Source organism: Lynx canadensis, chromosome D2 (assembly GCF_007474595.2).
Source record: "Lynx canadensis isolate LIC74 chromosome D2, mLynCan4.pri.v2, whole genome shotgun sequence".
Taxonomy (NCBI): domain Eukaryota; kingdom Metazoa; phylum Chordata; class Mammalia; order Carnivora; family Felidae; genus Lynx; species Lynx canadensis.
In genome coordinates, this window is record NC_044313.2 from 32,581,027 (window position 1) to 32,601,877 (window position 20,851).

Sequence of the window (20,851 nt, forward strand, 5' to 3'; positions counted from 1 at the left end):
TCCAGTAAGGCATTTATGACACATCTGAGCATTATTTCAACACTGAAAATAAAACATTTTAATCTTTCTGAACTCTTAAATAGATGATCTGCCTAGAGAAGTACTTCTCATTGAATTACAGAAGGTAGTTAAAGAGAATTTTACTCAGTTATTCTTAATCATTAGACCCTTTATCGTTAGTTGCCTGTTTCTGTTATGTTGGGCTTTTGATTTAATTATATCAGTTGCACTGATTTTTGTATCCCATGTTATTGGAAGAAGAAATAGCAGCATACTTTCAAGGACTGAGGTGCCCAGGTTTCAACTGAAAGCCCACGATAGCGGAGAGCAAAAGTCCATTGTCTCCATCGCCTACATAGAGCAAACACTCAAACGCTGGTTGAGTTAAATTCTTATGAAGCGCATTGATAACAGTGACAGGTGATGTTTATTGAGCATTTACATATTCCTTGCACTGTGCTAAGTATATCACATGCATTGTCTCAGTTCTACATGACAGATTCTATTATTTTCCTCATTTTCCAAGTGAATTGAAGCACGAGAGACAGGCAACATGCCCGACGTCATGAGGTCTCTACGCTATTAAAGCAGAATTTGAATCCAGTGGTCACATGGTCCATGCCAGCCACCACCCCCAAGCACATCCCCACTCAGGTGTCTCTGCCCCTGCTGGTCTCTGCCTGCACCACCTCTCCACCTGCCCCTCCCCTGCCCATCTCCTTGTCACTGTTCAGCTTTTGGAGGCTCTCCCTAACCACTCCACCTGTGTGAAGGCCACCCTGCCCACACGGTCTGTCACAGCACCCTTCCCTGCACTCCCATCACCACATGAAATCATTTGCTGAACCGTTCTTTGGCTGCCTTGCCCACAAAAGTATAAGCTCCATGAAAACACCACCTCACATCATTTATTCACCACTGCCTCCCCCAGGCCCAGCACGGTGCCTTGTACATAGTACTTGCTCAGTAAAGTTGTGACACACAAGGGAACCCTGCCTCCACTGTGTACCATGCAGAACGCCCACCTAGACTCAGGAAGACCCTTAATGCCCGAAGTCTAGGCCTAGAGCAAGAGAGAAGGAAAATGAGCAGTCACCTCTTGTGTATTCAGTAACTGTCAAATGAGTCATGTGCTAAGAATTCTGGGGGATACTGAGAACATGTCCCTTACATTCTGGAACTTAAAGTTTGGGGGAAATGTTCTTCATCTTTATACTGGACGTTGTTGTGTACCTCAAAAAATGCCCAAATGTCAAATTGTGATACATGGTCCAGACCCTAAGCAGATATCAGAGCCAGCACTCCTAGTCTTGTCAAAATGCATTTGGGATAAAAGTGCACAAAAGAGGCCCACACAGTGTGTTTCATTAGGAGGGGACTCCATTGTGATTCATAGTAACCAGAGAGCACATTGACAGGGACCATGGAACTCAGGCGGGTCTGGGGAGGATGGAGTGGGCAGGGCGAGAGGGTGCCAGGTCGGGAGAAGAGAGAGCTGTGGGTCTGGTGGACGGACAGGAAGCGGAGGCTGGGGAAGCCGCAGCCTCATCCGTGCTTTTTCTCAGGAGCTGAGGTGGGCATCAGTACGTCACGGATCCACGCACGGGGACCAGTAGGATTGGAGGGACTGCTCACTACAAAGTGGCTACTGCGGGGGCAGGACCACGTGGTCTCCGATTTCTCTGAGCACGGAAGTTTGAAATATCTTCACGAGAACCTCCCTGTGCCTCAGAGAAACACCAACTGAGAAGAGCTGGGAAGGATTCAAGAGGTCTTCACAGTTAAGATGGTCTTAAGCATCTCGTCGTGTCCTGGATGAGCCAGGTGCCATCTCCCACTTCCTAGAAGGGTCCGCCTCTGGGAAAGTGTACCACGAAGCTTTTGGGCTCAGTGTGACAACACCGCTCTTGGCTAACGCGCGTATTCCAATTCACCCTTCTCTACGTTAGAAAATAACCACCGTGGACGGGGACTTTGCTTCTCACAGTCCAGTTCCCTGCAAGGATAGAAGCAGAAAGGTGCAGCTTCCCCCCATAAAAGGCAATGGAAAATCATGGCCACTTTTACCTTTTTATCGCCTCAATGAGGTAATGTCTCCCCTGGCGTTTGGTTGGCGCTAGAGCCCATCACACCTAATATGTCTTTCCACATTTCATTTCTTCACGCTTACAGTCAGTTTCAGAAAGGAAAGATTTGGAATTTAGAAGAGGGGCAGCTCTCCTTTTTGGCATTCTCATCAGAAACAGTTGCAAAAATGGACTGAATCATTTCCACCAGGAAGATTGACTTTTTGTATTTATTGTGGAGTAAATCTACGGAAGCATTCCAGATGCTCACCCCTGTCTGGACCCAGAGGTTACCCAGAATGGCGTTACCCAGAATGCAGTTGGAACCTGGAGCTGCGAGTCCCAGGAAGAAGTACCTATAGCAATCATGCTTGAAATTTTTATATGAATTACTTTGTCTCCTGCCCTTTCCCTCCAAAACAAAAATTAAAGGGTTATTTTAATACTTTGGATTCCTCCCCCTTTTTGAGAAATAAAGTTCTTATAAAAAGCCTGTGTGCATGGTTAACGTTCTCGTCCTTACTTGTCGTTGCCCTCTTCTTCCTCTGCCCTCCCCGTGGTCCTCACACCCCGCTGTTATGCACTGGCTCTTCTCTGGAAGTTGGTTGGGGAGGGTCCATCTGCTACATGTGTCAATGGAGGCGGTACAGGCAGATCTCAGGACGGACCCAGACTGAGAGAGGGGGAAGGAAAACAGGAGATGGAGCCCAGGAGCATAAGGACTGAAAACGGGAAGGACTGAAGAGCGGCTACGTACGGCACAGATGTGCTGCCATTGTGCCAAGGTCCACACAGCGTCCACTTGGCCACAGCCCCAGCCGACATCCTTAGTTCACTTTGGATGACCCTCCCTCCCTCCATCTAGCTCCTGTTTTATTAGGGTCCCTGGTGCCTGATGGTCTGCAGTTGAAAGCTTTCTTGTCTCGTGGGGGTCCTCCCAAAGAAATACGCACTCACTTCTATGCTTCTTATCCTCTGAGGATGTCTTATGAGCACAGGAATTACAGTGTCGTGTGGAACATGTTCCCAGACTCGTTCCAAACTCTACTTCACATCCAGACCCTTAGATGGTCTGGCAAGCCACCCTGCCTGCCCTGCCCTCTGAATGGGGAATTCTGGCATAGCTTGCCTGAAAAGGCAATAAACAAAGTCCTGCTTAACTGTATGGCAAATACCACAATCAGCTCCCATCCAGACAACAAATACCCCTGGAGTCAAAAATAGAAAGTGACCCAAGAAGGCCAGGGCCCTTGGGGAAGACTCCACTGAGGAGGCAGGCCTGGATCTGGGCCCTGCGCAAGATGAGTCACAGCAGTAAGGAGTGGGCAGGGCATTCAGGCAGGGGACTGGTGCAGGCAGAAGTCCAGAGCTAGGGATGGAACACAAGTCTGGAGCAGCGAATACGCTGACGTGGGGCAGAAGTTCGTGCGGTGTACAGAAAGGTGTTCTGTCCCAGACTGCTGAGACGGGTACAATCCTGAGGGGAGCTGCCCTTCTTAGGGCAGGGCATGGGAATGGGGTTTGGGCTGGAAAACACTGGTAAAGCCCAGTCATCCAACAAGGCCATTTCCCCTGTGGAGCAACCTCAGGCTTGGTCTTTTTCTACAGAGGCCATGAGCATTCTCCCATTTTCAACCCAAAGTGAAGAGATCGCCAAAGGAGGATTGGGAGGCAGCCAGAGCCTCGCAAGTACCCCCATCTAGGCAGTCTTCAGTACTTACTTGTTTGGCTTTTATTCTGAAATCCCTCCTGTGGGCCTTCCCTTTTCCTGGCTACCAACTCCTGACAACAAACAGGCTGTTGAAACAACCAGTTCTGAAGCTCCCACCTCCCCCACCAATGGGGAAAAAAAAGCCCTCTGGGATAACAAATGTTCTTCAAGCCAAGTTTACTTGAGTATAGGGTTTCTGTTACAGCCAAAAGTATGTCAGTGATACAGTATATACATAGATTATGTGGCATTTAGAAAAGTATTTAGATGGAGAGAAAGGTGGGCAGCCAAGGACTAGATTATAGTAAGTGTTATTTGTCTGCTATGTATCCCTTATTTTGTGGAATCATCTCCTGCATTTTGCAGTAATCCCACTCAGTCTCTGTGATTCAGGGGAGGTTAATGCTGATCTGCCCCCCCCCCCCCCCCAACCTCACTATTTTTAGTGGCAGTCACATGGTTCTGATAAGTCAGAGTACTCTGTTTCCCTGCTTATACTGATTGCTTCAGGACTGGGCATATGATGATTTAAACTTGGCCAAATGGCATGCTAGTAGAACTAAATTTTTACTGCACTTATTAGGAAAAACAAATTGTCCTCATCCATGTAGAGGAAAGTATCCAACACAGGAAAGGGAACCGGGGGATAAATAGAGACTTTGCCCACCTGGTTTCATCAGTGCCTGAAATCCACCACTGGGCTCAATGATTTCCTTTTCTTTTGCTCAAGCTAGTTTGAATTGGGTTGAGTTTGAGTTTGAGTTCTATCCCTTTATCTTAGAAGACTCTGGATAAATATCCCTGTGTTCAGGGGTGCCCGGGTGGCTCAGTCAGTTAAGCATCCAACTCTTGATTTTTGGCTCAAGTCATGATCTCGCAGGTTCGTGGGATCGAGCCCCATGTTGGGCTCTGTGCTGACAGCTCAGAGCCTGCTTGGGGTTCTCTCCCTCTCTCTGTGCCCGCCCCCTCTCAAAAGTAAATAAACACTTTAAGAATATATATATACCTGTGTTCAAATCCCTGCTTTGCCACTTATTAAACAAGTGACTTTGGACAAGCTACTTAGGTTCTGGGAGCCTCGGTTTTCTGGGACTATAACACCTCCTATGTCATAGGTGGTAGCGTAAGTATTTGGCACAGCATGGACACTTCGTAAGCGCTCAATAGGCGCGAGTTGATCACTTGTGATTTTTTTTTGGGGTGCCCAGCTATGGGCTTGGCTCTGTACTCCACAAGAAACCAGAATTTTCTCATGTTACTCATGAAGCAGTTTTCAGAAGCCAGACTTTCCCATCCCCGCTTTATCTGGTCACTAGAAGCCCAGCTTGCCCTCCACGTGAGTAAGGAGGAACAGCACTGAGCCTGAGATCAAACCTTTCAGTATGTAGAGCACATGGGCAGATGCTACTGAGAACAGTGTGAGCAGCAGAGACCTGATTTGGGGTCTGGGAAAGAGAAGGTGAATGTCATGCTCTGCCTGAAAGAAGAGGTGGTCCTTGTTTGTCCAAGAGGAGCAGGCCTGCTCTATGCAGGGGGTGAGAGCAAAGCAAGGGACCATGGGTCTCTAGACACTTAACACGTGAGTGCTGCAGTACAAAGTAGAATACGTGCAGCGTGTGTGCTTCTGAACTAGAAATCCATTCCCAGATCTCCAAGCAAACACGAAGATTTTGCATATTCAGATGAATCCTCTGGCAATCTTGCCTAAGACTTTAATCAGGTCTCTTTTTTGACTCAGGGCTGTTGTTGATAGGATTACTATCAGTTCTGTCTCTCAAATGCACCTGGAACAGACATTTCTGGGTAGTATTTTGGGCCCTGTGTGGATAGTGCCCATGAGGCAGCAACTGTGGGAGTGTTTTCAGGTACAAGTACCTCAGTTCAAGCTAGTTTAACAAAAGAAAGTGTATTTATTGGGTTATATGACTGAGGAAGTCGACACGTAGTTCAGATAGGATTTGATCAGGGTTTGGCTCTGTTTCTCTATAGATCTCTATAAGTCAGTGGTTCTCACACTTGAGAATCTCAGAATCACCTGCAGTGTTATTAGAATAGATCACTGATTCAGTAGGTCGGGGGTAAGGGCTGAGAATTTGCATGTCTAATAAATTTCCAGCTCCTGCTGCCACCACCAATCCAAGAACCACACTTTGAGAACCACAGTTCCAGACATCTGCCAGCAGCAAGCTGGCTGTGTTGTGGGTTGGGGGATTGGGAGGTGGGAGGGGGCATCAAATAAAACTACAATCCAACAAAAGTCCTAAGCTCCACTCTTATTAAATTGGCCTGAGTCCATCACTGTAGTAAATGTAGGAATTGAGTTACATTGTCACAGGAAATCCAAACAACTGGGACTCGAACTTGATAGTTCATTTTTTGTCTCATGTAAGAAGTCTGGAGGTAGGCATCCCAGGGCTGAGGCTGAGGTGAAGGCTCCGTGATGTCATCAGGCACTCGGGCTTCTTTTGGTTTCTGCTCTTCCATCCTAAGGCAAGGCCTTCTTGCACGTGATAGTGGTATCCCTACACTCGGTACTGTGTTCCAGATAGCAGGAAGGAGGAGGAACCTCAGGCAAAGGAGTATGTGCCAGCTGCCTCATCTAAGTGACTTTCCAGGAAGACCCATCCAATTGCTTGTCCAGAACTGGTTCGTGACACCCCTCCTCGCTTCTACAAGGGAGCTGGGAAGTGACTTTTTTACCTGGCCATATTGTAGCACCAAGAAGTAAGAGTCTATTGATAAGGAAGAAGGGAAATCAGGTAGGGGAGGAAAATTATCCTGATTCAGGGAACTGGAAGGGGGATCCATTCACCTAAACAACATGGCTGATAGGGAGGAACTGTTTCATGCAGCCATGTGGGCAACTCTAGCTGTAGGGGAGGTTGGGAAATACAGCTTTACAGTTGAGCACACTCCTACCTGAACAAAAATCAGGATCCTCTTCACAAGGAAGAGAAAATGGTAACCATTGGGTAAGCTACTAGCACTGTTTGTCACAATTACCTTAACCCCCCTCTAAGGAGTGGATTTTTCTAGAAGCCTCCTTTGTTTCCTTGAGCTCATTGATGAGTTTTGTAAATCACGTTTTGTGGTAGGATGTGGGAAAGCCTAATTGCTCTGTAGGAGATGGAGAAAGGGCGAAATTCCTGGGCACTCCTGGAGAGTAGCAAGGGAGTTAAGACTTGCCCCAGGCAGAGAGTACAGACTGAGGATCTGCAGGAGATTAGACTAGAGAGAGCTAGACCACCAAAGTATTAAAAAAGCCATCTGTTTGTAAACTGATGGCTCCATGGGGGTAATTCTCTTGGAGGTTCTCAAATTTTAGAGAAAGGCAACAGTAACAGGAGTCCAGTTATTCCACAGAAGTAGTCTAGTGACATATTGGAAAGAACTTGCATTTGGGAGTCCTACTGACCTGCATTGTCACCTATAAATTGTGTGAACTTAGCAGAGTTACTTTTACCAAAATGGCCTTCAGTTTCCTTATTTGGAACAAGTAGAGGACTAACACCTACCTGTCAGGAGAGATTCCGGCAATGGATTGAACACACAGCTCAGGGAAGAGGCTCCATCAACATTATCCACAAAATTAGCAATAGGGCCCTTCCTGGTGTATCTGTCTTTGTATTCCCCAGTAGCCCAGCTGGGACCAATGCCTATAGGTGCTCCCTGACCACCCAGTGAAACAGACTACTTTGGCAGAGTTATGGAAGGGAGGGAGGGTGCTCTCTGAGACCCTTGGACCATTAGGGTCTTGGTATGAGTGTGGCAGCCTAAAATGATCATACATCTTTGCTGACCCCAACTCACTTCTAAACAACTGAGGAGTGCCATCATTCTCATCTAGTCATGAACGTGAACATGCTCTTGGAGTCTATTGGAGTGGAAGGTCGGTTACATGGTACAGTGTCTTTTCTGCTAGTGCTTCTGCCAAAAGTCAAGGAACAACTTTATAACTGCTCTTGCTGGTAGAACTCCCTCTTTAGTGAGAATGATATTTAAAACATCACTGAATACTCACTGAGCACCTATTATGTGCCATGTGCTGAGAATAGGAGACACTCCTTCTGTCCAATGGTTCAAAGCTTAAGCTGTCTAGGGAATTGCTGCCCTACCCCAAGATAGCTCTTCTCCTTAACTCCCAGTGTTTATCACCTATTTGACTCCAGTTCCTAGGAGAACTCTTTGGCTAATAGGAAGGCACTAAACTAGACAGACCCACTCCAGGCTGGAAGGGAGGACTGTGCACTGCCATCTCAGAAGAAAAGCAATTCACTCTTTTTTCCGTCTAGCCCTAAGATCCCTCTAACACTAGAGGGCAGTCTGGCCCCGTGGACCTAAGGAGGTCTGCCCTATACCCCACTGCCATCCTCAAATGATTCACCTGGAGATGAAGTGCTGGCACAGTAAAATAACTTCCAGAAACCAGTTTACCTAAAAGGTAAGAACGCAGGCTGTTTTTCAGGTAAGAGACAGAACAGGGTTTGGGCCTTGATTCTACCACCTTCTAGCTGTTTGACCTGGGGTAAGTGTCTTAACTTCTCAGAACTTTGATAATGCTTACCCATAAATGGGTTTTGTGAGATTATATGTAAAACACTCAGCACAGTGTCCAACCTATGGTAAACCTTCAATAACTGTTAGCTGTTATATTTATTTTGTTCTAAGGAATATCTTTCTCTTAATTCTGGATACTCCTCTTATATTTAAAGTCCATACATCTCTTCCTAGGAAATGTGGTTGGGGACCCGCTAAGGAGATAGCTATTGTGTATCAGCACTATAGTAGGAGCCTTGCGTACGATGTCACACAATGTGAATGAAGGAATTGTTATCCCTAGTTTACAAGTACAGAAACTGAGGATAAGAGAGGTTGAGTAAATTGCCCAAGGTCACACAGTGAGGAAGTAGTAGAACCTAGATTAGAACCCAGGCAGCTGGGCTTCAGAGCTCTTCCCCATCACAGCGGGCTGTAGCAGTAGTAGTTTCTTGTACCTTAACCCAAGGTAAATAGTAAGGCTGAAGAAGGGGGTTGCCATGGCTACTAACTAGACCCCTTTTCAAGTAATCAGATCCTAGGTCTGCTCCAGTTTTGCAAGAGGAGATGCTTGTCTGGAAACTCTCCGCAGCACCTGCCCCTGGAGGGAGCTGGCTGCACCTGAATTATTTAGAGAGTCTCTAGACATTTGATATAATGAGCAGGTGTGGATGCTTCTCTGACTTTCCCTGACATGCCTTTACTTACCCCTTTTCCCTCCACATACTTGCCTATGAGGAAAAGGAGCTATCAGCCTTCTCCACAATGTGTACGTCTCTCTCCTCCCAAAAATTGTGGACCGTTTCCCTTGCAAATTTCAAAATCATGTTGATTTGAGTGGAAATTGGTGTAACTAAGACCCTAACTAGTAAATGGATAAATTGTCTTTTTCTATTGATATACAGTATCTTTTCCCCTATCCTAAGCTTATACGAGTCAAACTAGAAGACTGCATATGTATAAATAAAAAAAACAGCAACTAATAAAAATGTTCAGAGTATAGGTTACACCTATGTAAAAAAAAATTATGCTTAGAAAAAAGACTGGAAGGAAATACGAATATAAAGGTGGCACTTGGACTCTAGATTTTAGCCCATAATAGCATATGAAATAGCACAATAGCAGTTATTACTAAATCCAATGATTAGGGTCACGGGTTTTCTAGGATCTGCTCCCCACTCACCTGGCTGCTCACATCCACCCCTTGCCTTGACCATCCATCCATCACGTTCTCTCTCTCACCAGGGCAATTGCCCTGGTAGTGAAGAGTGATTTCCACCTCTGCTCCTGATCCTCTGTATCCAATCTGTGACTCCGTATTATTATCAGCATCCTTCACAGTACCCCAGTTAGATTTTATGTGAAGTCAAACTGAATCCATTGAATCCTAGCTAATAATATTTTAATCATAGATCTCTTTACAACCAACTATTTGAAAACAATTAGCCATTAAAAATCTTGTGTTTAAAGAATATTTATTGACCTGGGGGGGGGGAGGTTCACTACAAAATGTTGAATAGAAAAAACTAGGCAATATAACAGTATAATTTTTTTAAATAATATAATTAAATTAGGGCGCCTGGGTGACTCAATCAGTTGAGCATCCAACTCTTGATTTTGGCTCCAGTCGTGATCCCAGGGTCATGGGATTGAGCCCTGCAACCAGCTCTACACTGAATGTGGAGCCTGCTTGAGATTCTCTTTCCCTCTGCCCCTCTCCCCTCTCTTTCTAAAATTAAAAAATTTTTAAATAATATTTAAATAATTAATATTTTCCAATTATATTATAGATATTTGGTTAGAAAAAAAGACTGGAAGAAAATACATCAAAATATAATGAGTGATTGATTTTTATCAAGCAATGGGACTACTAATGAGTTTTATTATTATACTTTTCTAAGCTTTTCTAGATTTCTGTGTTACTGCTTGAATTATTTTTAGAATATTTTTCTCTTTTTTTTCACAGCTACTAGTATCTATTCCTATGGGAAATTATTGGTACAATGGTGAAAATAAAGTTTTTCATAACATCTTTTAAATCTAAAGAGGGGTGCACCTGGGTGGCTCAGTCAGTTAAGCGTCCAACTTTGGCTCAGGTCATGATCTTGTGGTTTGTGGGTTCGAGCCCCGCATCAGGCTCTGTGCTGACAGCTCAGAGCCTGGAGCCTGCTTACAATTCTGTGTTTTCCTCTCTCTCTGCCCCTCCCCTGCTCATGCTCTGTTTCTCTCTCTCTCTCTTTCTGTGTCTCTCAGAAATAATAAATAAATATTAAAAATAAACAAACAAACAAATGAGAGGCTTATTTTTCCATCCCACCCCCCTTTGCAGTCTGTCTTTTGCAGACAAGAAATCAAGGCTCAGAGGGTACGTCCAGACTGGTGCTCAGGGATGGTGGCCCCACAGGAGAGACCGAACCAGTTAGTTCTAGGACAATTCCAGCCTGTGGCTCTATCAGCTAATGCTCTGGTTCCCCTACCCTTTTGTACTCACAGCCCTCCCAAAGCAAGAGAACTTCAATAAGCCATGAAGTTTTCCTGCTCCAGGTACTTCTCTGGACTCTAGTTTTCCTTCTCTGACTCACAAATAAGGCTACATCTCTGACTCTGTGTTTCCAGATTCTGTTTCAATGCAGACAATTAGATGGTAAATAATTCAAGAGAACGGAAACTGGCAAAGTGGTGTGTGATGTCCAAATAGCTATCTTGTTTACCCTCTGGTGTAAACTTCAGGCTCATCTGCAAGTCAGGAGCCCTAGGAGTAGGTAAAATGTGCAAACACAGGAATCTTCCTGTTTCCATTCCTTCCCATTGTTGAATATTGTTGAGAGTGGGAAACAGCTTCCCAGTTTGGTTAGCATAAAACAGCGTGGCTTTGGCAGACAGACTCAGATAACTTGAGCAAGTCTGATGTTCCTCCCACAGTGGGCTGGGTGTCCAGAGTCCAGAAGCACCATCTGTCCTTGGGGTAAGGATTCATGATTTCAAACTGAGGTCTCAGCACTATCACCACCCATCCTCCATTTCTTCCTTCTGTGCAGTGAGGGAGACCCCTTTCACTTGGCCCTTCTACACCCGCCCATCATTAAAGGAGCAGTCTTAGCTAAGACTGTTTGAGTTACAGGTAACATAAGCCACATTTACCTTGCTTAAGAAGAAAAGGATTGACCTAGGGTGTCTCATAAAGCCAAGGGCAAAAACATAAAGCTGGCCCAGCCTCTCAAGAGACTGGAACTAGCTCAGGCGAAAAAGAAATTTGTGGCTCAGGTAACCAGGGACTCCAACATCGTCTGGGCGCTCCTATGCTTCTCCTTTCTGCGTGAAGACTTCATTTCCTCCTACTGGAGACTAGCTTCTTCCATGAGCATGAAAGACTGAGCCAGTGGAATATTCCAGACTTATTCTCATGCCTTAGTCCCACACCTCCCACCTACTGCAAAAATAAAAAGGTTCTGGCTCCCCCTTCCAGTGCAGAAGAACTTTAGTTGGTCTACTTGGGTCACCTGTCCTTGCTGTAGTAGAGATGCAGAAGAGGGGCCATGGCATGATCTGGGCTAATTCGGCCACATATGCCTTTATGACCATGCCATGGCTAAATTTTGAAATGATTTAATAGGACTTATTTTTCTGGATAGAATGCAGTAGGTAGCAACAATTCAATGTTCCTGCTGAAACAACTAGAAAAAAAGCTGGATAAGTTACATAAATACTATTTTAAAAGATATTAGAGAGTTTTGGTAGCAACAAGGACTGATGAGCTAAAATTCTGGAGAGAAGAGCCTTTTCTGAATGAACTGATAATCTCTGACCACTTTCTTCCCTTGGGGAAATTGCCAAAACTGGGCACAGGCCAAGGATAGAGGTTGACCCAGGCATAAGGTTTTTACTGGGACAAAGAAGTCAGTAGAGCTTTTGTTGGACGGTGTGATCTGGAGGAGCCTAATAGTGGAATCTAGAGTAGCTCTAAACACATGCTTAGTTTTCCCCATGGGGGACATTTGCTGAATTCCGAGATGGAGTGGGAGACACTGCACTAGAAGTATCTAATAGCACAGGGAAATTTCCCAGACTTTCAGTACATAGGAAACAAAGTCCTATTAGAAGGAGGAGGGCTGCATCAAACATAAGATGGGTGTCCCCTTCAAGATATTTGCTAAATTAAAAAAAATTTTTTTGATGTTTATTTATTTTTGAGAGAGACAGAGACAGAATGAGAGTGGGTTGGGGCAGAGAGAGAGGGAGGCACAGAATCTGAAGCAGGCTCCAGGCTCCAAACTGTCAGTACAGAGCTTGACGCGGGGCTCGAACTCATGAGCTGTGAGATCATGACGAAGTCAGACGCTCAACTGACTGAGCCACCCAGGCGCCCCAATATTTGCTAAAATTTTAAACTGTGTGGGGCAAGAGACCAAAGAGCCTGAGCTCCTAAGAACAGACTGAATCTTCTATAGGCTTTGAGCGTTGGAAAGACAGAGACCTGCCAGGCTATCAATCAAAACCTTGCATGGACCCCCTCCAAGTAACAAGATAACCCAGTGTTGGACTGGACTAATAAAGCTGCAGTCAAGCCCCCATGTGGCTGAATCCCTGACTAGATTGGGACAATCTGCCTCTTACCCCACCTGGTAACAGAAGAAAAAGAGAATCACCACTGGAGGAAAATAATATCATCTACAGCATTTATGGTTCCTTTATATAGTTATGAGACATGTGAGGAGCAGGGAAATATGACTCATAATAAAGAGAAGAATCAGACTATGAAAGCAGACCTACAAATGATTCTGATATTTGAGTTAGCAGACAAGGACTTTATTATAAGTATTATAAAACATGTTTAAGAAACTAAAGGAAAAGGACACGATATATGTGAAGATAAAGAATTTCAACAGAGAATTAGAATCTTATAAAAATCGAGTAGACATTCTAGAACTGATAAATGCAGTATCTGAAATTAAGAACTGATTAAAAGAAATATTTCCATACCTGTTAATTAATACCTACTGGCCTAAGCCTCTTGAGTTTCCTATCCTCCCCCTCCATGGCCATGTGGCCCTCCCTGGACAGCCTGGACTTCCTCATGATCCAGCAACTCCAGAGTTTAGGGCTGATCCAGTCAGGGGCCTCCAGGACCTGCTACACCACTGATGCAAATGTCCCTTCTGATTGGTTGGCGTCTGTACTTTCCCATCGTCAACTACAGTAAAACCTTGGGTTTCGAGTAACTTGTTCTGTGAGTATTCCGCAAGACAAGCAAACATTTCTGATAAATTTTAACTTGATAAATGAGCGATGTCTTGCAATATGAGTAGTATGTTATGCCAAATGTCACGTGATCATAACTGAGCCAATGGTTCTTAAAATTTGCTTTGATATACAAGTGCTTTGGATTACAAGCATGTTTCCAGAACTAATTATGCTCACAAACCAAGGTTTTGCTGTATTTTGATGTCACTTCTTGGCACTGTCATTGAAAGTCCCTACCAGAACCAAATGATTGAAGTTTAGGAAGAATTCCCTGAAGGAGGCAATACCAGCATAAGAGGAAAAATGGAAGGACATGGAAAGGGATATTTGTTCACTTATGATACTCAGAAAGCCAGAAATCTGAGACTGAAGCCTGCTGTTTGCTAGTTGGCATTGTTTTATGTTTGCTCCCCACCGTGGCTAAAGAGAATTGAGCAAGCCATGAGAGAAGGGGTTGAATGAGGTGTCCACGTAGCTGGGTAAGTTTGCTCTGTTGCTAAGTCTCTTGTATCTGACTGACTGGTAGTCCCCACACCAGTTCTTCTCCAGAAGCAGCCAGGATAGCTTTAATGACTTAAGTTCCTCAAAGGCAAAAGAATCTAGCAAGAACAACTGCCTCCCACAGCATAGGTTAAGAGAGCAGGTTTTAGAGACAGCTCTAGGTTCAAATCCCACATCTGCCATTAACTGGTTGTCTGACCTTGGGCAAGTCACTTTATCTCCCTTGTGCATCTCACAAAGTTTGTAGCAAGCACTGCTGGTTAACTAGCAGTTTCTTCCCTTCTCTGCTGGGAGAGGCCTCATTTTTTTTTTTCTCAGAGTGTTTCGCTTCTTTCCCTCTCAACTTGGGTTGAATTGTGCTTCATCTAAGCCCATTGCAGTGATCTTACTCGTGTCAATGATTGGATTGGGTGCAATGTGTGTATGGTGCAGTTCTGGCCATTGAGATGAGAGGGATGATCCAGGGGAAAAGCTTTTCTTGTACTTAAAAAAGAGATGCAAGGAAGACACTATCCCTCTGCTGAACTTTGTCTTGTTCCACATGGCTCCTGGAAATTCAACAGCTATTCTGCAGTCATGAGGGGTACTACCCTGGAGACCAGAGCCAAATGAGCAAAAAGGTGGAAAGAACCTGGGTCCCTGATAACATCATGAGCCTCTAAGTTAACCAAGCTTCAAGCTGCCCTTGCTAGGAACTGCTCGTTACAAATAAAATAACTCATTTCCTTATGTTTAAGCTACTTTGAGCCAATATTGTTTTTGAGGATTCGGTTCATAAAATAATTTAAGTAAAGCACCTAGCACAGTTCCTGGTATAAAAGTGCTAAAAGAAATTACAGGTATTATTATTGCTATCATCATTGCTTTTTATCATTATTATTTCTATTTCACTTAGAGTTTCAGCTCTGGTTATAGGGGAGGATAATAAGTCTGACATTTAAAGATGTGATGATAGTGTTCACTGTGGCAGCACTTACACTAAAATTGGAACAATACAGAGAAGATTAGCATGGCCCCTGCGCAAGAATGACACCCAAACTCGTGAGCGTTCCATATTTTAAACAGATAGAGAGGTAGATAGATAGATAGATAGATAGATAGATAGATAGATAGAGATAGATGTGATGATAGGGATGGGGGTGTCAGAGGTAAAGGAATGAATCCAGGTGCTTTGGCTCCTTGCCCAGTGCTCCTTCTAACAATGGTTTTAATTAAGCGTTCTGTGTGTGTGTTTGTGTGTGTGTGTGTGTGTGTGTGTGTGTGTGTGTGTGTGTGTACGCGTGCGCGCACGCATGCACTCACAGGCAATAGAACTAACTTGGGTTAGCGCAAACTAATAAGCAAAAACATAATCTTTTCAAAGACTGTTGAGGGGCGCCTGGGTGGCGCAGTCGGTTAAGCGTCCGACTTCAGCCAGGTCACGATCTCGCGGTCCGTGAGTTCGAGCCCCGCGTCGGGCTCTGGGCTGATGGCTCGGAGCCTGGAGCCTGCTTCCGATTCTGTGTCTCCCTCTCTCTCTCTGCCCCTCCCCCGTTCATGCGCTGTCTCTCTCTGTCCCAAAAATAAATAAACGTTGAAAAAAAAAAAAAAAAAAAAAAAAAAAAAAAGACTGTTGAGTGTGTCACTCAATTAAAGGAAGAGATTAACAAAGAAGATCTAGGCAAGGAAGGAATTAGGACAACTCCAGACACCTCAGCAGCTAGCATCCATGCACCTCATGCCATTGATGTGACTGCTTCAGAAATGTATGTCTCTGCATCTCTCCATCGGGATTTCTCAGATGAGAGAGTTTGGGTGAGGTGTCTGCACCAAGAATAATCAGCTATGGCCTAGGGGCAGAGTCACACAGATGTGACAATTGACGGAGGTCACACTTGGTTATCAGGACCCTTCTGAAACAAGACAAAACTATGGTGAGCCCAAAAGGTGCCTTGTGCTGCCACCATGCCCTTCCAAAACTGCAGGTTTCCACCAACCTTAAATGAAAAGCAGCAGCCCCAGGCCAAATTCTAAACATGCTCATAATTCAATAATGCCAAAGACAGTCTTTTTTCAGGATGTCTCAGAAAGGAAGAGGAAGAATGGGGCAAGGGACTAGACTGGACAGGAGACTCTAGAGGTCCTTTCTCAGGGCATCCAAACACTGACTTGGAATGTCCAGCCAGAAGGACCAATGCTGCCCTAACATTTGCAAAAATGCAAACGGTCCCATGTGCCCAAATGTCTAAATGTTTAAAAGTTATAAATTAAGCTATGCCCACTCATGTCCTGGGCTCCAATCAAGCTTTTCTCTCTCCCCCCAGCCCACTGCTTTGAGTTGTGGAAACTAAAGTAATAAGGTTCTCCCTGGGTTGTTCATGCCATCTGAGCTGTAGGTACCACAGATATGCCAGAGCAGGGCAGGAGCTGGTCCCAGGCCCCTGGGTGGTGGCTGGATGCATCCAATCCCAGGATATAGACTGACTCAGTCAAGCTCCCCTAAAGTTAGGGCAGGCAGATTATCCTCCTGCACACCTTAGTTTTCCAATTCAATTCAAGAGTTCCAGGCAGTTCTAAGTGCCTCCCAAGTCTACAGCAACCCAACCCAGGAGAGAGTGGGGAAGGGGGAAGGGCAGGAGGGTAGTTAGAGAGGAATAAGTTCTGTCTCGACACCCATTTAGGTTGACTTGGGGCTCCAACTTAAACTGAAGTAGGCACTCTTTCCTTGATTTCCCAGGGCAGAAGCTGTGACTTTTGTCTCCCATCCCTCCCACTCATTGGCAGCCTCAGCCCTCATCCTCTGGCCTGAGGGGACCAGTTGGGCCCACACATGTCCCCTCCCTTCCTGATTCAATTTGTTACCTACCTTTTAGAAAACTTTCCTATGAGACCTGAAAAGAAGAAAATATACTTTTTGTTTCAATGTATACAATATGTGTGGCCAAGGGCAAGGGCTCCTATTTTCCTGGTCTGAGGCTAGTGCTAACTAAGGAGGACCTTGGAGATTATCTCCAAAATTGAGTCTACAGAAACTATGAATCTACCAAATTACCACAGTTGGTCCACAGGACTCAGGAGCAGATTGGAGGCTCCCACCATGCCACTGGCCAGTGATGGGATAATCCATAACAATCATAACCATCAAACTCAAACTCCTTAAATATATTTAAACCCATGACTTCATAGTAGTGCCTAAAAAACAAACTCTCTTTTGTCATCTTTTGAAGGATGCTAGGGCATGCAGCCTATTATTTTGAAACTAGTAAATAAAGAAAGAAATAGCATTTATTTTGCTGTTCTTTTTCTAGCTGTGTGCCAGGATAATGAAATAGTTGATATTGGGAAGTTTTTCTGTATAGAAATATGCCAGATATAAAGTTTTTCTTTTTAGAAGTAAATGAAGAAATGAAGCTAAGACATGAAGTTAGCATATTAATATTTTGCAACTCTTTTTTTTTGTTTTTTAATGTGTTTTTTTTTTTTTATTTGAGAGTGAGAGAGAGAGAGAACTAGTTGGGGAGGAGCAGAGAGAGAGGGAGACACAGAATTGGAAGCAGGAAGCAGGCTCCAGGCTCTGAGCTGTCAGCACAGAGCCCAATGTGGGGCTCGAACTCATGAACCATGAGATCATGACCTGAGCCAATGTTGGATGCTTAACTGACTGAGCCACCCGGCACCCCAACATTTTGCAATCTTAATGAAATAATGGATCTATTGATGCAGTGATCATCAATGCCTGCTAACATCAGAAAAAGAAAGATAACAGGACATTATATGCCTTCCCGGTGTAAATGCAAAAAGCATTCTAGAGAAGAAGAGAAAAAAGAAGGAGGAAGAGAAGGGAGAGGAGGAGGAGAAGGAGGAGAAGGAGAACCTGAACCAGATTAAGTCTTTTGATCTAACTACCAGTTTGTAGGAAATACGAGATAAACGTTAAATGATACTATGGAGAGGCAACCAGCAATATCCAGACTTTGGGAAATTCTGGGACAAGAGACCTGGTTCCTTCAACAAGTAAATCACAAGGAATATGTATGATTCTAGGTTAAACAGAAGTTAATATACATTTCATCCCATTGCAATCTTTAGAGCTTAAATCTTTACAAAAAATTTTTTGTAGGGGGTGCCTGGGTGGCTCAGTCTGTTAAGCGTCTGTCTTCGCTTCAGGTCGTGATCTCACAGTTTGTGAGTTCGAGCCCCACATCAGGCTTGCTGCTGTCAGTGCAGAGCCCGCTTCATCCTCTGTCCCTCTCTGTCTTCCCCTCCCCTGCTGTGCTCTCTCAAAAATAAATAAACATTAAAAAAAATTTTTTAGGACACAATCAGGGAAATTTGAACACAGAATTGACATCTATGCTATTTGTTTTAGGTATGATGATATTGTGTTTACAAAATACTTACCTTTTGAGTGACACATTGAAATGTTTGTGGGTGAAATTATATGATGTCTGGAACTTACATCAAAAAAATCTGTGAGGAGGTTTAGAAATCACTTGCAGGGGTGGGTGCCTGGTTGGCTCAGTTGGTTAAGCAACTCTTGATTTCACCTCAGGTCATGATCTCACAGTCATGAGATTGAGCCCCACCTTGGGCTCTGCCTGAGCATGGAGCCTGCTTAGGATTCTCTCACCCTCTATCTCTCATCTCCCATCTCCCTCTCTCTGTCTCTCTCTGTCTCTCTCTCAAAAAAAAAAAAAAAAAAAGAGGAAGGAGTCACTTGGATAGGATCACAGAAAAGCCAGTTTGGCCGTGAGGAAAGATTCTTGGAGTTGGGTGATGGGTACACAGTAGTTTACTGTGCGTCTCTCTGTACTTGCATATGATTGAAACTTAATGAGCACTTTAGGGGGTGCTGTGCTGTCTGCTAAGGTCTCTAAGATGAAGCAGGTGTGGTCCCTCCACTAGAGTATCTTACAGCCTGGTTCCCAAACTCTTATCACCATCACCTCTTTTATTATTCTTTTTCCTAGTGAGATTCATGTTTGAATGATTCTGATCACTAAATAAATGCATTTATTATGTAATAATTTAAAAGTACTGTTTCTTTGGAATGATTTAAAATGTTCAAGCATTTTTCTTTTGGAGAGCATTAAAGGAAGGCATGGCTGGGAACCCCAAAGTGGTCCAACTTTTTAATTTGACAGAGGTGGAAACTGAGGTAGACAAGGAAACTGCCAAGGTCACCTTTCAGCAGAAGTGGGACTGAAACCTCGTTCTTCTAAGCTAAGTCCATTGCTTTTTCCACTGCACAGAAGGTGCAGCTTGTCAGCTGAGCACAGAAGGTGTTTTGGGAGTGTGTCAATGATCTAGTTTACTAGAGTAGAAACAGTCACTGTATTAGCCTGTCACCTTCTCTTTTTAAGGCTCAGGTATGCCAGTTCCTTCAACTTTTCCTCATAGATTTTATTTACTTGTCACCTTCTGCGACTATTCTAAAACTGTCTGACACATTACCAGTTGGTTTAAATTTTCCCTTTATGACAGGTTGCTAAGCACTGACTTTCCTCACCCCTCTTCAGTTAAGAGTGGAACTAATTAAAGAAGTCAACCACAGTCAACTCTTGGTGATCCAGGAGCAGACTGGCAAATTTTCCATCCATCATGGCAAAAACAAAGCAAAAAAATCACAAAGCCACCATATAATAGGAAGAGAATAACTATTGGTAAATACCACACTGTGTGATTTGGCTTAGAACATCCCTTCCTTACATTGATTCCTCAGAATGTTAAGGTTGGTTTATTGAGAAATATCTATGAATGTTTAGTACTTTATTTTGGATGTTTGTCACAAACACTTTCACTGAAGCTTTTCCGTGTTAAAGTGCACCTCAGCAATGTTTCGATTGCAACGTCTTCTCCGTCAAATAAGATTTTCCTATTCAAAATGGCGGGACCACATCTCTGTCAAGCTGACAATGTAGAGTGAGCAACCAACCTTGGTTGCCAATGTTCTCACATGCAAGATTGAAATCTTTAAAAGCTCTTTTGGATGGTACTGTGGTCAGCTCTTGTCTCTGTTGGGAATTATTTGGTTTCCTTCCTGAATTTCCATCACGGGGAAAAAAGAGGCTTGATCTGCCCACAGCAAGAACAAAAAGCGGCTTTCACCGCAACTGATTGGAATGGAAAACCAGAATCAGATCCACCTCCGAAAAGCTTTCACGTGGAAAGGGATGAAGTTTCAGTTATCTGTTCCAATTCAAGAAGCTCCAAAGGCTTCTTGAAAATCCAGAATTGCTTATTTAAGTTAATAAAAGAAGAAATGAGAACTATAACTGGAGCCAAGTTCTGTCATTGCTACTCTCAAGGGTCCGGTAGAGTCTTTGAATCGCAGTATCACAGTTAGTTTGAGAGCAAGTGTGAGGAGCACTCGCAGTACCATGGCAGTCCCTCAGGACAGGATGCTGCGTCGTCCCCCAGCCTGCCCACTCGGCCTCAATTCTTTCTTCTGATATGCCTGGGATACCTCCCAAGCCAACCTACTTATCACCCTGCTTCCCTGGTTTTCAGTGCTCCACTTCCAACCTAGAAACTCAAGCCTCGTAACCACAATGACATATCACGTAAGCTTAGCAAATTAGACATAGAAGAGAACTCTCCCCATTAGCTAAAGGCTATTTAGCGCAAAGCCTATGGGGAGGTGGGGATCATAATTAATGGCAAAACATTAAAGGCATTTCCATTAAAGTAAAAAACAAGACAGACAACTATCACTGTAGTGTACCAATGCAGAGGGCAAGCAAAAGAATGAGAAGCGTATGCCTAAGTGAGGGGGAAAGAGGGATTCCTGTTTTTCTTCTGCCCTCATTGCTGCTGG

At 44.2% G+C, this 20,851-nt stretch overlaps 1 protein-coding gene and 1 non-coding gene across 5 annotated transcripts in view; both read left to right on the forward strand.

Moving 5' to 3' along the window:
- The window catches only part of ALDH18A1 (aldehyde dehydrogenase 18 family member A1), a 42,475-nt gene extending 39,916 nt beyond the window's left edge, over positions 1 to 2,559 (forward strand). For all 4 annotated transcript variants that reach the window (XM_030334815.2, XM_030334816.1, XM_030334814.1 and 1 more), the window contains exon 18: positions 1,566 to 2,559. In XM_030334815.2, coding sequence (XP_030190675.1) covers positions 1,566 to 1,747 — 182 coding nt within the window. In that variant the 3' untranslated portion in view covers positions 1,748 to 2,559. The remainder of the gene's footprint in view (positions 1 to 1,565) is intronic.
- A 12,450-nt stretch (positions 2,560 to 15,009) lies between these two features.
- Positions 15,010 to 15,115, forward strand: LOC115527813. Its single transcript, XR_003973050.1, has one exon. It is a non-coding gene; the product is annotated as a U6 spliceosomal RNA (small nuclear RNA).
- The last annotated feature ends 5,736 nt before the right edge of the window (positions 15,116 to 20,851 follow it).